The following is a 20220-nucleotide window of genomic DNA, read 5'->3' on the forward strand; positions in this document are numbered from 1 at the left end:
TTAGTCCTTAAAAGGCATTCTATGTTAGACAAGTTAGAGGCAGAGTAAGTCATTTCCCAGCTGAATGTCCATGGGCTGGTAGAGGATTAAATGAAGTACATACATCAAGTGCCTAGCATAACCTCCTGCACACTGTGAGCTCTAGATGCAAAGATCTCACTGAAACCTTGTTGTCAATTAGAAACCAAGAATCCAACAATAGAGGAACAGTTAACTAATTTTGGTACGTCCATGTACTGTCACATAGCTAAAAGAGGAGGGCAGAAAGAAAGAAGGTAAAGAGCAATGTAATATGTAGGTCATGATAGACCATTGTTAAGTGAAAAGAGCAAGTTATCAAACAGGTTAGCTTTGGAAACAGACCTGGAATTGAGTCCCAGCTCTCCTAGCTGTGTGTCTTGGGCAAGGCTCTTAACTGCTGCAAACTTCAGAGACTGGCAAAAACAGAAGCTCAATAAATGTGAGCTATTACTTTATTGTTGTCATTATTAATAATAAATCTATGGGTCAACATTGGCTGAGCACCTGACTTCCATTATCATAGCTCTGCCATCCTGTAATCCATCTGCCCCATCACCTTGTGAAGTTGATATTAACTCATTTTGTACACAAGAATAAATACTGAGGCTCAGAATGGTTAAGCCAGATGCCCAAAGTCCCCAAGTCACCAGTAGGAGACTTAAGGTTTGAATCCAGTTTTATCTGATTGCAAAATTCACTCTCTTAACCATTGTGCCCTGCTGGTACCTGGCACAGGTAATAAACTTTCATTGTCATAGGATTGTAGGGCTTTGTTTCTGATGGAGTCATCCTGGGTCACTTGTCCTTTTTTTTTTTTTGAGACAGAATCTCACTCTGTCTCCCAGGCTGGAGTGCAGTGGTGTGATCTCAGCTCACTGCAACCTCTACCTCCTGGGTTCAAGCAATTCTCCTGCCTCACCCTCCTGAGTAGCTGGTATTACAGGCATGCACCACCATGCCCAGCTAATTTTTGTTTGTTTTCTTTTATTTTTTTGAGACAGAGTCTTGCTCTGTCACCCAGACTGGAGTGCAGTGGCATGATCTCAGCTCCCTGCAACCTCTGCCTCCCAGGTTCAAGCGATTCTCCTGCCTCAGCCTCCTAAGTAGCTGGGACTACAGGGGCACACCACTGCACCAGCTAATTTTTGTATTTTTTTGTGGAGATGGGGTTTCACCATGTTGTCAAGGCTGGTCTCGAACTCCTGAGCTCAGGTAATGTACCTGCCTTCACCTCCCAAAGTGTTAGGATTACAGGCATGAACCACCACACCCAGCCTATCCCGGGTTATATGACATGTAAAGTCATGCCTTCAAGGGAACACCACAGAGAGATCCAGGTAAATAAAATTGTGTGGTGAGCAGATCTCAACTTTGGGTGCTTGCAGCCCACTTGCTTTTATGATAGTAAACAAGGCAGCAATGATGAACCCTGAGATAGCCAGCCTCCAAGATGGCCTCGTGATCTTCACCTCCTGGTATTCACATACTGGTGTGGTCCTCTCCCACAATGAGCAGGGCTGACCTATGTAACCAACAGGATATTCAGGAACAATGGTGTGTAACTTCTGAAGCTAGGCATAAAAGACAATAAGGCCTCTGCCTTGTCCTCCCTTGCTCTGGAGGAAGCTCACCCTCATGATGTAAGGACATTCAAGAAGCCCAACAGAAAAGTCCAGATGGTGAAGGATTGAGGCCTGCTACCAATAGTCCTGTTAGTGCACCACCTTGGAAGCAGATCCTCCAGCCCCAGTCGAGTCTTCAGATGACTGCAGACCTGGCTGACATCTTGGTTACAGCTTCGTGAGTGACCCTGTGCCGGTAGCACCCAGCTAAACCACTCCTGAAATCCAGATCCACTGAAACTGTGAGGTAATACATATGTATTGTTTTAAGCCACTAAGCTTCAGGGTAATTTGCTACACCTCAATAGATAACTAACACAACCACATTATCACAGTATAAAGAAAAATACTGGAGCAGTGTGAAGAAGAAGAGGCGAGAGCGACCCCCAAACCGATCAAAGCCCACGCGCTGCGGCATCCCGCGCTCAGCGCCTACGTCCCGCCGCCGTCGCCACCATGCCCAAGAGAAAGGCTGAAGGGAATGCTAAAGGAGATAAAGCCAAGGTGAAGGACGAACCACAGAGAAGATCCGCGAGGTTGTCTGCTAAACCTGCTCCTCCAAAGCCAGAGCCCAGGCCTAAAAAGGCCCCTGCAAAGAAGGGAGAGAAGGTACCCAAAGGGAAAAAGGGAAAAGCTGATGCTGGCAAGGAAGGGAATAACCCTGCAGAAAATGGAGATGCCAAAACAGACCAGGCACAGAAAGCCGAAGGTGCTGGAGATGCCAAGTGAAGTGTGTGCATTTTTGAAAACTGTGTACTTCTGGTGACTGTACAGTTTGAAATACTATTTTTTATCAAGTTTTATAAAAATGCAGAATTTTGTTTTACTTTTTTTTTTTTTAAGCTATGTTGTTAGCACACAGAACACTTCATTGTTGTTTTGGGGGAAGGGGCATATGTCACTAATAGAATGTCTCCAAAGCTGGATTGATGTGGGGAAACGCCTTTCCCTTCTAGTTTTGAGAGACTTCCTCTTGGCTCCCAGGAGGAGGGATTCCCTGACTTTGACACACATGGCCACCTTGGCACACAAAAGCCTTGCGGTATGGAAAAACAAATTCATTTTTATGTCCTCTTCTCCCTTTCCGTCTTTCAGCATAGACTTAACTCCCTTAAGCCCAGACATCTGTTGGGACCTGACCCCCAGTCATTGGTTACCAGTGTGTCGGGCAATCTGGACTTGCCAGTGATGCCACTGAGATGGCACCTGTCAAAAGAGCAGTGATTCCATTTCTAGATTGTGAATCTTCTTATCTGAAGATTATTCTGCCATTTTCATTTCACTTCCTGAAAGTCAGGGTCGGCTCGTGAAAAGTTGTTAAACAACATGCTAAATGTGAAATGTCAACCCTCACTCTAAACTTTCCCTGTTCAGAGCATCAGATGAAGACTTCACTGGGTTTTATAGTGGCTTTCTGATTTTTGGTAGTCCATCAAAGAAGGGAGTTTGAAAGTTGTTGTATACTGTTAATGATTGTCTGCCCATGTCCTGCCTGAAATACCATGATTGTTTATGGAAAGTATCTTTAATAAAGCTGGATACAGTTTGAAAAAAAAAAAAAAGAAAAATACTGCCTTGAATATCTTTTAAAAAGAAATGAATTATCAAATGGTCTCCTTGTCCCCTTTGGCATATGGGTTGGAAGAACTAACCCTTCTGCACAAACCATTCTCCCACATGTACTCACCTGGACAAGTTCTCACAGGTCCTGATAAACACATCGCCTTTCTCCTGCATCAGTTCCACAATAGACCTCCCATCTAACCTCCGACTTGTAGCAAGTGAATGCCTTTTTGTACCGTTCTGACAGTCCAATTCAAACAAAAAGCACTAGAATAATATATACCTTGGATTGTAGCAAAAATAAATTTTATGCACTAGTGAAAACTTGGCAAGGCCAGAGGTGATAGTGCACACCAGTAATCCCAGCACTTTCAGAGGCTGAGGCAGGCAGATTGCCTAAGCCTAGGAGTTCAAGACCAGCCTGGGCAACATGATGAAACTTCATCTCTACAAAAATACAAAAATTAGCTGGGCATGGTGGCACATGCCCTGTAGTCCCAGCTACTCAGGAGGCTGAGGCGGGAGATGGCTTGAGCCCAGGAGGTCAAGGCTGCAGTGAGCTGAGATTGTGCCACTGTACTCCAGCCTGGGTAACAGAGTGAGATCCTGTCTCAAAACAAAACAAAACAAAACAAGACCAGGTATGGCAGCTCATGCCTGTAATCCCAGCACTTTGGGAGGCTGAGGTGGGTGGATCACTTGAAGTCAGGAGTTCGAGACCAGCCTGGTCAACATGGCGAAACCTTGTCTCTACTAAAAATAAAAAAAGTTAGCTAGGCATGGTGGCACATGCCTGTAATCTCAGCCACTAGGTAGGCTGAGGCAGGAGAACCACTTGAACCTGGGAAGTGGAGGTTGCAGTGGGCCGAGACCAAGACACTGCATTCCAGCCTGGGTGATGGAGTGAGACTCTGTCTCAAAAAAAAACCAAAAAAACTTGATGATACCTTTTGGAGGCCATCCATGAGACTACACACAGCCTGCCATGCTAAGTGGTTTCATCAATAGTTGAAAAAGCAAAACACTTCACTTCCTTTGAGCCCAAACCCCTCCTTCTGCCCTAGTTGGGGATGTGGGGATTCTGTCGCCTCAACACCATCTTCTTATAGGTCTCTCAAATCTATCCAGGACAACCAACTGGAGAGAAGCTCCTTCTTCCTATGATGAAGTCTGCTTTCAGTGGAGAGGAGCAGGTAGTGAGTCTTCGCAGTGCAGTACTTCGGTTCAGATCCAGAGCTGCTGCTTCTTGGCTCTGTCACCCTGGGTAAGTTACTTAACACCCTTGTACCTGAGCTTCCTCTTCCCAGCTATGGGGCTAATAATAGCACTTTCCTCATAGAGTTGTTGAAGGGATCAAATGAGAAAAGGATCAATCATCTAGAGTTTAGCACATTGCCTGGCAATTAGTAAGAGCGCATTTTCCTTTTTATTGTTAATCAGAAATAATAGCAATAGCCTGGTGTGGTGGGGCATGCCTGTAATACCAGCACTTGGGGAAGTCAAGGCAGGAGGATCACTTGAGCCCAGGAGTTCAAGATCAGCCTGAGCAATACAGCAAGACCTCACCTTTACCGATATATATATATATATATATTGGCCAGGCACGTTGGCGCACGCCTGTAATCCCAGCACTTTGGGAGGCTGAAGCAGGTATATCACCTGAGGTCAGGAGTTTGAGACCAGCCTGACCGACATGGAGAAACCCCATCTCTACTAAAAATACGGAAAATTAGCCAGGCATGGTGGCACATGCCTTTAATCCCAGCTACTTGGGAGGCTGAAGCTGGAGAATCGCTTGAACCTGGGAAGTGGGGGCTGTGGTGAGCCGAGATCGCGTCACTACACTCCAGCCTGGGCAACAAGAGCAAAACTCCATCTCAAAAAAAAAAAAAAAAAGAAATTAGCTGGCTTGGTGGCACTTGCCAGTAGTCCCAGCTACTTGGGAGGCTGAGGTGGGAGGATCCCTTGAGCCCAGGAAGTTGAGGCTGCAGTGATTACTGATTGCACCACTGCACTCCAGCCTGAGTGACAGAGCAAGACCCTGTCTCAAGAAAAAAAAAAGAAGAAGAATAGCAATAATGATAGCTACTAGGCTAGGTGTGGTGGCTCACATCTATAATCTCAGCACTTTGGGAGGTCCAGGCGAATAGATCACCTGAGATTAGGAGTTTGAGACCAGCCTGGCCAACATGGTGAAACTCTGTCTCTACTAAACAAACAAGCAAACAAAAATTAGCCAGGTATGTTGGCACATGCCTATAATCCTAGCTACTTGGGAGGCTGAGGCAGGACAATCACTTGAATCCAGGAGGTGGAGGTTGCAGTGAGCTGAGGTCACGCCACTGCACTCCAGCCTGGGCAACAGAGTGACACTCTGTCTCAAGTAATAATAAAAATAATAATAATAATAATAATAATGATAGCTACTATTTAGTAAGGGCTTCCCACATGGCTAGCATCCTTTACATGTACTATCTCATTTAATCTTGTGAGATAGGGCCTCTTAATTTTCCTCATTTTAGAAATGAGGAAGTCGAGGCACAGAGAGGTGAAGTGCTTTGCCCAAGATTACACAGACTCAGGTAATCAGTTGTAGGAACCCTCACCCTTAACCACTTTGCTGCAGCATCCCAAGAGGAATGGAGCGAAGGGCCCTGCAAACACTAGGAACACTGCAGGGATTGAGGAGATTAAGGAGAAGGGGCAGAGGCGAGGTCATGCAGTAAAGGAACAGTCCAGAGGAGAAGAGACTTTCCCAAGTGGCAGACACAGCATTGGCATGGAGTCCTCTGTGAGGACCACCATCTGTCTGTCTTGCCTGTAGTGGGATAGTGGGGTCTCTTGTGTACGTGGCTGAGCCACCACAATCTCTAGCACCAGCTCCCCAGGACTCTGAGCTGCTACAGTGGCAGGGTCCCACAGCAGCATGGACGCCCTGGTGAGGCCTGGGTTTGGACGTGCCAAGAGCCCTGTTGACAGCTCTACCTTGCCTTTTCTGAATACCTGCTGTGGCCGCAACACAGCACTGGCTCATTAAAATCAGGGTCTGGGCTGGGCGCGGTGGCTCACTCCTGTAATCCCAGCACTTTGGGGGGCTGAGGTAGGCGGATCACGAGGTCAGGAGTTCAAGACTAGTCTGACCAACATAATGAAACCCCGTCTCAACTAAAAATACAAAAAATTAGCTGGGTGTGGTGGTGTGCACCTGTAATCCCAGTTACTCAGGAGGCTGAGGCAGGAGAATCGCATGAACCCGGGAGGCGGAGGTTGCAGTGAGAGGAGATTGCACCATTGCACTCCAGCCTAGGCGACAGTGCGAGACTCTGTCTCAAAAAAAAAAAAAAAAAAATCAGGGTCTGCCAGAGGGGAAAGCCAGGCCATTTCATTTGCAAAGATGCAACAGTATAAGATGGCTGCACACAGTGGCTCACATCTGTAATCCCTTTGCACTTTGGAAGGTGGAGGAGGGTGGATAGATTGAGCCCAGGAGTTCAAGAGCAGCCTGGGCAACATGGTGAAACTCCACCTCTACCAAAAATACAAAGTTAGCTGAAAATGGTGGACTGCGCCTAGTCCCAGCTACTTAGGAGGCTGAGGTGGGAGGATCCCTTGAGCCTGGAAAGTCAAGTCTGCAGTGAGCCGTGATCATGCCACTGCACTCCAGCCTGGGCAATGGAGTAAGATATAGTAGCATAAAATGGGACCCGTTTTGGCACAACACCATAGTCTAATATTCTTACTCACCAGGAAAACAAACTCACAGAACCAGCAGTGTCCACAGCTCTGGACCAAAGAGGGTCAGCAGGTTTGGGGCACTCCTCCTCCAGGTGCTGACTCCAGGGAACTCCTGTGATTCAAATAATGAGCTATAGAGGTGTCTGCCGGGCCCCAAGTTCTGTGTGTTCTATGCCTGGAAGTCAGAGAGGTTGAGTTCCTGGGAAACGCGGCCTGACTGGTAAGCCTTCTGTGGACTATGGCAAAGACAAGGAGCTACTGCATGGACATGAGGATTACTGTGAAAGGAAGGGACAGGCCGGGCGCAGTGGCTCACGCTTGTAATCCCAGCACTTTGGGAGGCCAAGACAGGCAGATTATGAGGTCAGAAGTTTGAGACCAGCCTGGCCAACATGGTAAAACCCTTTTTCTACTAAAGATGCAAAAAATTAGCTTGGCATGGTGGTGTGTGCCTGAAATCCCAGCTACTCAGGAGACTGAGGCAGGAAAATGGCTTGAATCCAGGAGGCAGAGGTTGCAGTCAGCCGAGATCACACCATCACACTCCAGCCTGGGTGACAGAGTGAGACTCTGCCTCAAAACATAAAAAATAAATAAATAAATAAATAAATAAATGAAGAAGAGGGACAGCTGAAGCCACTGGACAAGGTGGAGTTGGTGCAGCCCCTCAGAAAACTCTATTCCTCTCCTTATATACACATAGACATACTCCCATAGTATATTTTATTCATTCATCATTCATCATTTATATTGCAAAACATTGCTACGGAAACTTCCTTGGCGTGCCTTCCAAATTCAACTTTGTGTTATAGCTACCAGTGTAGACTAGCAAAAATGCATCCAGTGGGCTTATTTCTCCCTTTAAATTTCCACTTGTGGATATGCCGTGAGGATATGGCCTCTCCCCTGCGAGCCCCCACCTCTGTCTCTTTTTATATTTTATTTTTTTATTTTTTAGAGACGGGGATCTCACTCTGTTGCCCAGGCTGGAGTGCAGTGGCTATTCATAGGCGCGATCCCACTACCGATCAGCACGGGAGTTTCAACCTGCTCCATTTCCGACCTAGGCCGGTTCATCCCTCCTTAGGCAACCTGGTGGTCCCCCGCTCCCGGGAGGTCACCATATTGATACCGAACTTAGTGTGGACACACGATCGGCATAGCGCTCTGCAGTCCAGAACTCCTGGGCTCAAGCAATCCTCCTACCTCAGCCTCCTGCGTAGCTGGGACTACAGGTACGCGCCACCACACCCAGCTCTATGTATGTATGTATCTATCTATCTATCTATCTATTTAGTTTTTATTTATTTTGAGACAGAGTCTCACTCTGTTGTCCAGGCTGGAGTGCAGTGGCGCGATCTCGATTCACTGCAGCCTCCACCTCCCGGGTTCAAGTGATTCTCGTGCTTCAGCCTCCCGAGTAGTAGGGACTACAGGTGCGCGCCACTACGCCTGGACAATTTCTGTATTTTGAGTAGAGACCAGGTTTTCCCATGTTGGCCGGGCTGGTCTTGAACTCTTGACCGCAAGTGATCCGCCAGCCTCAGCCTCCCAAAGTGCTGGGATTACAGGCCTGAGCCACCGCGCCCCGCCCACTCTGTCCGTTTTTGACTACCTAGTCCCCCAGGCCTCCGCTGGAAGGCGCTCAGTAAAGGTTCAGAGTCCGAAGCCGCATTCCGGGGCGCCCTCCCCCGCCCCTCCCATCCCACAGAGGCAGGGGTGGGTCCGTGGGTGTGGCAATGAACCACGTGTACCCACGGGACTCTCGAAGTGGGGGAGGGGAAAAGGGAGGGGGCAGCACGCCACCCTCCTTTCTCCGCCCCAGCCCTACCCTCTCCGCTGTTCCCCCACCGGCCTCCCACGGCCCAGCCCAACCTCAGCGGGCAGCGGGAGAAGGCGGGAGCTGGGGCTTGAACTGCCCCCTCCCCCATCCGCCTCTCCTCTCCCCAGCCCCTTTCCTCTTTCTTCTCCACAATCCCACTTCTCGCTCCTTTTCCTCTTTCTTCCTCCCCTCCTCCCTCCACTCCACCCGCTTCCTTTTACCCCGCCCTGCCCGTCTTCGTCCTCCCACTCGCCCTCTCCGCCTCCCTCCAGCTTCGCCGCCAGAGGCTGAGTCATCGCTGCGGCGCTGCCGGCCGTGCAGGGAGAGCGGGCGAGCAGGTAGGGAGGGTGTGAAGCAAGCGACGCCGTGCGACCCGGCACCACCGTCAGGGCCCTTTCCCGGAGAGGCCTGGGGAGGGGGCACCGAAGGGGGTCAGGGCCGCGGTGGGGACGGGCGACGGGCCCTGGAAAGGCACAGATCTTTCCCCTCAACCCCCATGCTACAGCTGCCGCTTTGCAGCATTCGGAAAGAGCCGCACAGGCAAACTAATACATAACGTTAGGGTGGCATCCGGGCCAGGCTTCGCAAACTGGCGGCCCACGGACAGATCGGGCCTGCGCCTGATCTTTATTTGGCTCACACGGTGTTGTGTTTGTCTGTTCTGAAGTTTTAACTATTCACAGTTGCCAAAACTTAAACATCACTCATTTCTTGGGGGAAAATCAGATTCCCAACTTAAAAAATTAGAATATATGGCAACGCATTACCCATAACACTAGCCTATTTCTGAGTGGGGATACCTTTTTGTAGTCAGGGCATTGCACCTTCTAGTTTGCCACAGTCTCCACCACTCCCTGCTGTTTCACCTAGGCCACTGAACTTCCTTTATGTTCCCTGCCAGGCCTCATATACAGTGATTCCTAGTCTAGTCCACCCCATTCATATTTTACATGGGGATGGGGAAGTGAGGGTAGGCCATTTCCCAAAGTCACATGTGGCCTTAAAGCTGAAGGGAAACCCTGCATTTCCTCACCCACTAATCTTTTCTGCCAAACCATTCTACCTCCTTTGGTATGCAGGCTAAGATAGGGAATTCTTTTGTAAAAAGTGGGTTCCAGAAAATGATCTGGGAATCAGAGTAGACCCCCAAATGGAAGATGATTTGGAGTGTACAGCAGCTCCTCTTTGGAGTGGATGGTAGCTTCTCACAGTTTTTCCCTTGGAGTGGCAACAGATGACAAAACTAGGGTGGATAGATGGACGGAACAGTTGGCCAATCTGGTATATTTGGTTATAATAAGTTGTTTTCGGGTCATTGGAAACCTGGCATATGAGACGCTGTTGCATAAGGGCTGCAAAGGCAGTATGCCACTTTGCTTATTCTCTAGTTTAGTGCTTCTCAGCTCCTAATGTGTACATGATTCCTGTAAAGTATAGATTCTGGCTGGGCATGGTGGCTCACACCTGTAATCCCAGCATTTTGGGAGGCCGAGGCTGGAGGATTGCTTGAGCTCAGGAATTTGAGACCAGCATGGGCAACATGGTGAGATCCCTGTCTCTACGAAAAATTTTAAAATTAGTTGGGCATGGAGGCCTGTGCCAGCTACTTGGGAGGCTGAGGCAGGAAGATCCATTGAGCCCAGGAGGTGGGGACTATAGGGAGCTGTGTTTGTGCTACTATTAACGCAGTGAGACCCATCATACACACACACACAAAGATTAAAAAAATTTTAGTCAGGCACAGTGGCTCACACCGGTAATCCCAGCACTTTGGGAGACTGAGGTGGGTGAATCACAGGGTCAAGAGATGGAGACCATCCTGGCCAACATGGTGAAACCCTGACTTTACTAAAAATACAAAAATTAGCTGGGCATGGTGGTACGTGCCTGTAGTGCCAGCTACTCTGGAGGCTGAGGCAGGAGAATCACTTGAACCTGGGAGGCAGAGGTTGCAGTGAACCAAGATCGCACCACTTTACTCCAGCCTGGTGACAGAGTGAGACTCTGTTTCAAAGGAAAAAAAAAAATTGAAGTATAGATTCTGATTCAGTAGGGCTGGATGGAACCCAAGATCCTGCATTTCTGACAAACTTCCAGGTGATACCAGTATCGCAGGCCTTTGGACCCCCCGCCTCTGAGTGGCAAGGCTGTAGACTCCTTGCTCTTCTGGTCCACTCATAGATACCACTGCTGCATGACAGCCAAGAGAAGGGGCTTGAAGTCCCACAGACCTGGGAGTGGATCCCAGCCCATCCCTTAACAGTCAGCTAACCTCAGGCAGGCTGCTTATCTTTTCTGTGCCTCCATTTTTTCATCCGTTCTGTGGAAATCAAAGAATAGTTACTTCAGGAGAATAAAAAAGGCAGAATGAATGTGTGGCCCCAGCACAGTCTGTGCCTCATGGCAGGCCCTCTGTAAAGGAGGTTTCCACCACTGTGCACTCTCCCGTGGGCAGTAAGACCCAGAAGTGACATGGTTACAGAGTGGGATATGGCAGGGATAATTTCAGGATAAGAATTGCACCCCTTAAATGTGGCCTTCTGGGCCATGCAGGGTGGTCACTACCCAGCCTACCCCTTAATGCCCTCCCATCTCTGTCCATGCTTCTACCACAACAGCCACCTTTGGCCATGGTACCTTCTCCCCTCAGAGGGCTTGCACATGCTGTTCCTCCTACTCCAAGCTGGCTGGCCCCTTCTTATCCTTCAGTCTCAGCTCCTATGTCACTTCCTTGTGGGTACCTTCCCTGATCCCAGAGGTCTAAGGGTTAGCATAGAAAGTGGGAAGCAAGGAACATCTCTTTGGGCTGCATGTACATGGGGAAGTCACCGTTTCTACTTAGATTCTAAGGTTATTTAGAATAGCTTTGGGTAGGGGTGAATTAAACGCTGCTTCTGCTAGTCTATACAGTGCCTTTGTGCAGATTAGAAAAAGGAGTTGGGCACAGTGGCTCACGCCTGTAATCCCAACACTTTGGGAGGCCAAGGTGGGAGAAACACTGGAGGCTAGGAGTTTGAGATCAGGCTGGGCAACATAGCGAGACCTCAACTCTACATTTTTTTTTTTTTTAATTTTAGAGACAGGGTCTTGCTATGTTGCCAGGCTTTGTGCATATAAACTGTACAACCTTATGTGGCAGTTCTACTGTTAATGCTTCCCCAAGCTACCTCGTGATTTGCTTAATCCTCCTGTGCCTGGATTAAGTCTCTTTTATAAACTTTCTTAACCCCATACACCTCATCACAAGTGGAACTAGGTATCTTGGGAATTATTTATTTAAAACCTGCCCCTACACTAGACTGTATTCCATCAAGGCAAGACCATGTCCATCTTATTCTAGGCTGTATCACTAGTGCTTAGCATGGTTTCTGCACCATTCCAGGTGCTCCACAAATGTTTTCTGAATTATTTCAGGAGCTTATTCTCTACCAGGAGAGCTGGGACTCTTACTGAAACAACTGTAGCATAGAGTGAGACAGGTACAAAGCTAAATGTGTGGTGCAGCCCCAAGGAGGGCGATGTCACTTCTGGCTGCGGGGATGCTCAGGAAGAGGTGGTGTTTTGGCTGGGTCTGACAGAACAGATGGAGTTCATTAGTCTCAGATGAGTGGGGGAGTGTTCTTGGCATTGGGGAAAAGCAAAAGCAAAGGTGCAGAGGGAAAAAAGTTCAATGTGTTCCTAAGACAAGTCGCAAATTGTGTTCAGCAGAGTGGACAAATGTGTTTTGTGAATTACCTGCCAATATTTATTTAAAAATCAGATTTCACATAAAGATCCAGATTTTTCAATTCTCTTGAAAAACTGAAAGATCCCACCAGATAGCAATAGACTGGCACTGAGAAGTGACCGTTCGTTTTGAAGGTGTGGGCTTACTCCAGTTTGCCACAGTCCTCACCTTTCCCAATTACATCACACGCAGCTCTCTTCCTTCATTACTGCCCCTTTCTGGTTTGGAGATGGCAGACAGACCGTTTGATTGATTGACACACATGGGAGTTGTAAGGAAGATTGGTTCAGAGCCTACAGACCCTTAAATGCCAGTTAATTAAGTAGCCTGGTAAATCTGCAGGGATTTCAGGGGTCTTCTCCCTGAAATCTCCAGTCCCGTGGAGCACTGTCCAAGGTACCCTTGGGAGAACCATGCCTGACTTCAAAAGAAGTCATGCCAAGAAGGCCATGCCAAGAAGGCCGGTAAAACCCAGGAAGCAGAGAACTCTGCATGAGGCTTTCATAGAGAGAAACGATGGACCGGCTCATCAGTCTAGGCTTGGTGCTGTGGTCTTGCTAAGAGGCAGGGGTAGGTTTGGGAGAAGATGGACGGTGCTTCCAAAAGGCTAAATTTTAGGTCGGGCACTGTGGCTCATGTCTGTAATCCCAGCTCTTAGGGAGGCAGAGATGGGAGGATAGTTTTAGCCCAGGAGTTCGAGACCTGCCTGGGCAATATAGCAAGACTCCGTTCTCCACAAAAAGGAAAAAAAACAAAAAGACAATAATAATAATAAGTGTAATTCCCAAAAAGCTAAATTTTAATCTCAAAGGTTTCTGATTACTGAAACATAGATGATATCTAACTTGCCTTTGTTTAGCCTTAAATATTTTCAGATATATTCTTCAATATTTCTGTTACAATAATTGTAGTTTTCGTCTATGTAAAAAATAACACATTATTTGAAAAAAATTGGATAATATAGAAAAATTAAGATGAAGATAATCAATAGTAATCCTCCCACCCAGGTGTAACACTGTTAACATGTTGGTGGATTTCCTTATGTTTACTTTTTTTAAGTGTATTTATACTTTTTTAAAACAAAGTTGGGAGGCTGGGCACTTATGCCTGTAATTCCAGAGCTTTGAAAGGCTAGGGCCAGGAGTGGTAGCCCACGCCTGTAGTCCCAACACTTTGGGAGGCCGAGGTGGGTGGATCATGAGGTCAGGAGGTAGAGACCAGCCTTGCCAATATGGTGAAACCAGGGTGTCGGCCCGCTCTGGGGAGGAGGAGTGGTGTGCTGAGCACTGTATCCCTGAATATAGCTTATTTTTTCTACATTTGAATTCTGTTGCAGATTGATGTAAAAATACATTCTTTTTTTGTACTTCAGGTTCTGGGGATAAAAAAATAAAAAATAAATAAAAATTTAAAACTACATTATTTTTGAAAGTAAAAATTTTCATGTCATCTAAAAAAAAAAAAAAGAAAAATTAGCTGGAGGGGCCGTGCAAGGTGGGTCAAGCCTGTAATTCCAGCACTTTGAGAGGCCAAGATGGGTGGATCATCTGAGGCCAGGAGTTCAAAACCAGCCTGGCCAACATAGCAAAACACTGTCTCTACTAAAAATACAAAAATTAGCCAGCTGTGGTGGTGGGTGCCGGTAATCCTAGCTACTCAGGAGGCTGAGGAGGAGAATCACTTGAACACATGAGATGGAGGTTGCAGTGAGCCAAGATCAAGCCCCTGCACTCCAGCCTGGGCGGCAGGAGGAGACTCCATCTCAAAAAATATATAAATACGTAAAATAAAATTTTTACGTAAAAGTTAAACTCAGAGAAGAAAAATAAATACCATATATTGATATCATTTTTCCAAGTTATTAACTATGCTTTGAAAAAACATTTTGTACTGAGCGCAGTGGCTCACACCTGTAATACTAGCACTTTGGGAGGCCGAGTCGGGTGGATCACCTGAGGTCAGGAGTTTAAGACCAGCCTGGCCAACATGGTGAAACCCTGGCTCTACTTAAAACACAAAACAATTAGCCGGGCTTGATGGTGTGAGTCTGTAATCCTGGCTACTTGAGAGGCTGAGGCAGGAGAAGCCCTTGAACCCGGGAGGCGGATGTTGCAGTGAGCCTAGATCTTGCTATTGTACTTCAGGCTGGGCTACAGAGCCAGACTCCGTTTCCGAAAAAATGAAAGTAAAAATTGGCTGGGTATGGTGGCTCACGCCTGTAATCCTAGCACTTTGGGAGGTCGAGGCGGGCAGATCATGAGGTCAGCAGATCTAGATCATCCTGGCCAACATGGTGAAACCCCGTCTCTACTAAAAATACAGAAAAATTAGCTGAGTGTGGTGGCGAGTGCCTGTAATCCCAGCTACTGGGGGAGGCCAGGGCAGCAAAATTGCTTGAACCTGGGAGGCGGAGGTTGCAGTGAGCCGAGATCGCGCCATTGCACTCCAGCCTGGTGACAGATCAAGAATGTCTCAAAACAAGTTTTTAAAAAAATGAAGTGATTTACTCAAAATCAAGTAGCCAGCAGCCCTTGGAGGGGAGGCCTTCTGAATCTAGGTTAGTGGTGTAGGGGAGGGCACACACACAAGCCTGCTCCCTCCACCCCATTGCAGTTAGACAATGCCTTTATGCTTTAAGAATCAGGAATGGCCGGGCGCGGTGGCTCACGCCTGTAATCCCAGCACTTTGGGAGGCCGAGGCGGGTGGATCACGAGGTCAAGAGATCGAGACCATCCTGGTCAGCATGGTGAAACCCCGTCTCTACTAAAAATACAAAAATTCAGCTGGGCATGGTGGCATGTGCCTGTAATCCCAGCTACTCAGGAGGCTGAGGCAGGAGAATTGCCTGNAAAAAAAAAAAGAATCAGGAATGATTTAAACTGAATGAAGTTAATCTGGGTGGACTTCATGGAAGCAGCAGGCTTCCTGTGGGATCCGGAAAATGTTTGTCAAATTTATGGGTAATTGAGCACCCAACTGGCCTTTGTCGTGGGGCAAGCCCCTTACTAAGGCTTTGATACTCCTTGTGTTTGTTAATCCTCCCACCCAACTGTATGAAGCACTGTTCTTTTCACCAATTTAAAATGAAGAAACAGAAGTACAGAGAGGGAAAGTGACGGCTCAGTATCGCACAGCTAGTGAGTATCAGGTCAGAGACTTGAACTTGGGCCGCCTGGACCCAGAGCGGGACCCGCCACTGCCTCCACACACCCTCCCTGCTTGGGTGAAGACTGAACAGCAGGCGGAGGCTTTGTTTCTGCAGCCGCGGAGAGCAGGGACTCCCAGGCACGAGGGCGGCGTGCGGAGGACTCGCAGGCCTCGCTGGAATGACGCGGCCGGGGGTGCTGTGCGATAACGGCCTGGCGGGGCAGGGTGCCTGGAGCCTGTTTCCACCGCCGCGCCGTCCTTAGGATTCCCAAAGCGGGAAAATAAGATATAAAACGGATTCCCCGGAGTATCCGGCATCTCAGCCGCCAATCTTCAGTCACAGTATCTTGATTCCTCTTTGATTCTCAAATAAATTCCATCAAGAAAAGAAGCAGACTTGCAATCAAGAGATACGGCCCGAGTTCTTGTCCTGCCCCCGCGACGATCTGACTGTGTGACCTTGGGCTAGTCTCTTCCCCTCTCTGGGCCGCGGAGATTAAAGCTGGCCCTTTCCTCCGTCTCTGCAGCTCACATCCCACTGCGATCTGGCCGCCGGGCTTTCGGGGTGCTGGGAGGCTGGAAGCCGCGGGGTGCCGGGCCGCTCTGTCCCCGCCCGGCGCTCAGCGTTGAAAACGCTCGGGATCCCGCGGAGACGAGCCCCGCCCCACTGCCCTTGGGAGTGAAGGTCCTCAGAATGTCCGGGAGGCTCTGGCTTTCCACTCTCTTCCCTGTTCCCTGGGGCAGCTCACGTGAATGGGCACCCATCCTCCAATCTGATAGCGCTCCCTGGCAGCCCTTGCTTCCTCCACCGGCCCGCGGGTGAGTGTTGTCACGCACAGTCCTGCTTGCCCTTTTTTTTTTTTTTTTTTTTTGCAGTCTCTGCCGCCCAGGCTGGAGTGCAGTGGCGCGATCTCGGCTCACTGCAACCTCCTCCTCCCGGGCCCAAGCGATATACCCACCACACCCGGCTAATTTTTGTATTTTTAGCAAAGTCGGAGTTTCACCATTCGTAGGCCAGGCTGGTCTTGAACATCTGACCTCAGGCAGTCCGGCCACCTCGGCCTCCCAAAGTGCTGAGAATACAGGCATGAGTCACCACGCCCAGCCCTGCTCGCCCCTTTTGAAGGACACCTTTGCTGGCTCCCTTGCACCCTGGAATAACACTGCGACCCCTTAGAATGGTGAAGGTCTGTCTCCATCTGCTCCCACACCATTCCACAGCTCCACGTTCCTTCCTCACCTTAGGAAGTGTTTAGAGCTTTTTATTTTTTAATTTTTATTCATTTATTTTTTTTGAGACTGAGTCTTGCTCTGTTGCCAGGCTGGAGTGCAGTGGTACTATCTGGCTCACTGCAACCTCTGCCTCCCGGATTCAAGCGATTCTCCTGCCTCAGCCTCCCAAGTAGCTGGGACTACAGGTGTGCGCCACCAGGCCCGAAATTTTTGTATTTTTAGTAGAGATGGGGTTTCACCATGTTATAGCCAGGATGGTCTTGATCACTTGACCTGGTGATCCACTCACCTCTGCCTCCAAAGTGCTGGGATTACAGGTGTGGTGGTGTTTAGAGATTTTAAAGTCAGAGGTTCAGGAGTCTGCCAGTTCCTAGCTATGTGACTTTAGGCCATTTACTGCTTATCACTCAACCTTGATTTCCACATCCTTAAAATGGGGGTAGCAGCACCCATTCCCCAGGACAGGCTGAGGATTGAGTCACTTAGCATAGTTCCTGGAACAGTCAGCTCACCCTAACTGCTTGTTATTATAATTCTCAGCCCACATTTGGCTACCACCTCCTACTTCCTCAAGCTTGCCACTGTCTTTCCCTACATTGTGTGCCCATGCATACCTGGAAAGCCCTTCCTCTTCCCTTCCCCACCCAGTAGATTCTTACACACCCTTTAAAACCCAATTCAAAGGCCATTGCCTGTGAAGACTTCTATTCTTCCTGCCAACAGGGTAAAGAGTTCTTCCTCCTCTATCATCACCCAGGGACCACACTTAGCATCACACACGGTGGGACAGCTAGCATCCAGTGCCTCCTGCCAACTTCAAAGGAAGAGACTGGGGCACGAAATATAATTTAAAGAGTTTACTTGAGTCAGAGTGAGGACAGCTGCTGAGAAGACTCAGACCCAAGTAACCTTGGATATGAGATCCATTTGGCCTTTGTTACATACAAGCAGGTTTTAAAACATATATAGATAATATTTCCTCCCACCTCAGCCTCCCTAGTAGCTAGGGACTACAGGCACACACCACCATAACCAGCTAATTTTATTTTAAAATTATTTTATAGAGACAAAGTCTCACTATGTTGCCCAGGCTGTTCTTGAACTCCTGGACTCAAGGGATCCTGCTGCCTCAGCCTTCCAGAGTGCTGGGATTACAGGTGTGAACCCCTGTGACCAGTCACAAGCAGGTTTCTTTGTTTCATTTTGTTTTGAGACAGGGTCTCACTCTGTTGCCGAGGCTGGAGTGCAGTGGCACGATCTCGGTTCACTGCAGCCTTGAACTGTTGGGCTCAAGCAACCCTCCCGCATTAGCCTCCTAAGTAGCTGGGACCACAGGCATGAGCCGCCACGCCCTGCTAATTTTTTATTTCATTGTAGAGATGGGTTTCACCATGTTGCCCAAGCTTACAAGCAAGTTTCTAAAGACAAAAAAGAATAGGGAGAGGGCTGTTACAGAGTTGTATGTCAGGAATTCTCATCGGTTTATAGGAATAACATTGATTCATGATTGGCCATAAATTGTTAAGCTATAGGGTGTGGAGTATAGTGTCTGGTAGAGCATTATTCAGAAAATTTATAGCTATTGCAAGCAGTGGCAATAACAAGTTGTTTTTGTTTTTGTTTTTTGAGAGGGAGTCTTACTCTGTTGCCAGGCTGGAGTGCAGTGGTACAATCTTGGCTCACTGCAACCTCCGCCTCCTAGGTTCAAGCTATTCTCCTGCCTCAGCCTCCCGAGTAGCTGGGATTACAGGCATGCACTACCATGACCAGCTAATTTTGTATTTTTAGTAGAGACTGGGCTTCTCTATGTTGATCAGGCTGGTCTCAAACTCCTGACCTCAGGTGATCTACCGGTCTCAGCCTCCCAAAGTGCTGGGATTACAGGCGTGAGCCACTGTGCCCGGCCTAGCAAGTTGCTAGGCCGGGCACAGTGGCTCACGCCTGTAATCCCAGCACTTTGGGAGGTCGAGGTGGGTGTGAGATCAGGAGTGTGAGACCAGCCTGGCCAACATAGTGAAACCCCGTCTCTGCTAAAAATAACAAAAATCTGCTGGGCATGATGGAGCACGCCTATAGTCCCAGCTATTTGGGAGACTGAGGCAGGTGAATTGCTTGAACCCAGGAGGCAGAGGTTGTGGTGAGCAGATACTGCACCACTGCACTACAGCCTGGGCAAGAGAGCAAGAAAAAAAAAGAGATGAATACATAGCTTAAAGTGGAAGTAGGACTTGATTGCTGTCTCATTTATTAATTTAAACGGACTTGAAGTGCTTAGATGAAAGTTCTTTTCTCACCCCTAATAGGATGGAGTAGACTACATAGTTCCACATATTTTGGCTCCTGCAAAAAATACTGAGCCTGAATCTAATGAGGCCGATAAGACTAGCTTCAGTTACAAGAACTTCAGGGGATAGAGGAACACGTTAAACAACACACAAGAAGCAATCAGACAAAGCCAGAATGTGCAACAGTTTATAAGACAACTGCCATAATCTCTTAAAAGCCAATGTTGTAAAATCAAAAGTAATGGGGAGGAGGTTCTAGATTTAAAGGGACCTAATAGTCTGGCAGCCAAATATAAGATGTGATTCTCAAATATATCTTGATTTATTACTATAAAAAAAATAAGGACCACATTTTTATTTTTTATTTTATGTATTTGTTTTTTCTTTTGAGACAGAGTTTCACTCTTGTTGCCCAGGCTGGAGTGCAATGGCACGACCTCTGCCTCCCAGGTTCAAGCAATTCTCCTGCCTCAGCCTCCCGAGTAGCTGGGATTGCAGGCATTCGCCACCACGCACAGATAATTTTGTATTTTTAGTAGAAATGGGGTTTCTCCATGTTGGTCAGGCTGGTCTCTAAGTCCTGACCTCAGCTGATCCACCCACCTCTGCCTCCCAAAGCGCTGGGATTACAGGCATGAGCCCCTGTGCCTGACCCACGTTTTTATATATAATGTATTGTATTGTATTTATTTATTTATTTATTTATTTTGAGACAGAGTCTCACTCTGTTGCCCAGGCTGAAGTGCAGTGGTGTGAACCTAGCTCACTGTAAGCTCAAACTCCTAGACTCAAGCCATCTTTCCTCCTCAGCCTCCCTACAGCTGGGACTTTAAGTGTAAGACATCATAACTGGCAATTTGTTTTTTAATTTTTAGTAGAGATGACATCTCACTACATTGCCAAGGCTGGCCTTGAACTCCTAGCTTCAAGCCACCCTCCCACTTTGACTTCCCAAAGCACTGAGATTACAGGCGTGAGTGACTGACTGCACCTAGCCTACCAGGCTTTAGACAATGGGGAAATTTCACTAGTAGACACTGCGCCCAGCCCAAAATAAAATGTTT

The 20220-nt window shown here is 47.9% G+C and overlaps 2 protein-coding genes and 1 long non-coding RNA gene across 3 annotated transcripts in view; 2 read left to right on the forward strand and 1 right to left on the reverse strand.

Moving 5' to 3' along the window:
• The window catches only part of LOC108312575 (non-histone chromosomal protein HMG-17-like), an 11989-nt gene extending 8784 nt beyond the window's left edge, over positions 1 to 3205 (forward strand). Inside the window, exon 2 of the mRNA XM_037742754.1 lies at positions 2073 to 3205. Within this exon, the coding sequence (XP_037598682.1) occupies positions 2100 to 2372 (273 nt within the window). The 5' untranslated portion in view covers positions 2073 to 2099 and the 3' untranslated portion in view covers positions 2373 to 3205. The remainder of the gene's footprint in view (positions 1 to 2072) is intronic.
• The window catches only part of LOC108312577, a 17684-nt gene extending 10635 nt beyond the window's left edge, over positions 1 to 7049 (reverse strand). Inside the window, exon 1 of the long non-coding RNA XR_001828695.2 lies at positions 6951 to 7049. This is a non-coding gene — a long non-coding RNA (uncharacterized LOC108312577). The remainder of the gene's footprint in view (positions 1 to 6950) is intronic.
• Positions 7050 to 8732: 1683 nt separating this feature from the next.
• The window catches only part of LARP1 (La ribonucleoprotein 1, translational regulator), a 147445-nt gene continuing 135957 nt past the window's right edge, over positions 8733 to 20220 (forward strand). Inside the window, exon 1 of the mRNA XM_017540542.2 lies at positions 8733 to 9101. The gene's annotated coding sequence lies outside the window, so the exon portion shown is untranslated. The remainder of the gene's footprint in view (positions 9102 to 20220) is intronic.

Source organism: Cebus imitator, unplaced genomic scaffold (assembly GCF_001604975.1).
Source record: "Cebus imitator isolate Cc_AM_T3 unplaced genomic scaffold, Cebus_imitator-1.0 Scaffold126, whole genome shotgun sequence".
Lineage (NCBI taxonomy): Eukaryota > Metazoa > Chordata > Mammalia > Primates > Cebidae > Cebus > Cebus imitator.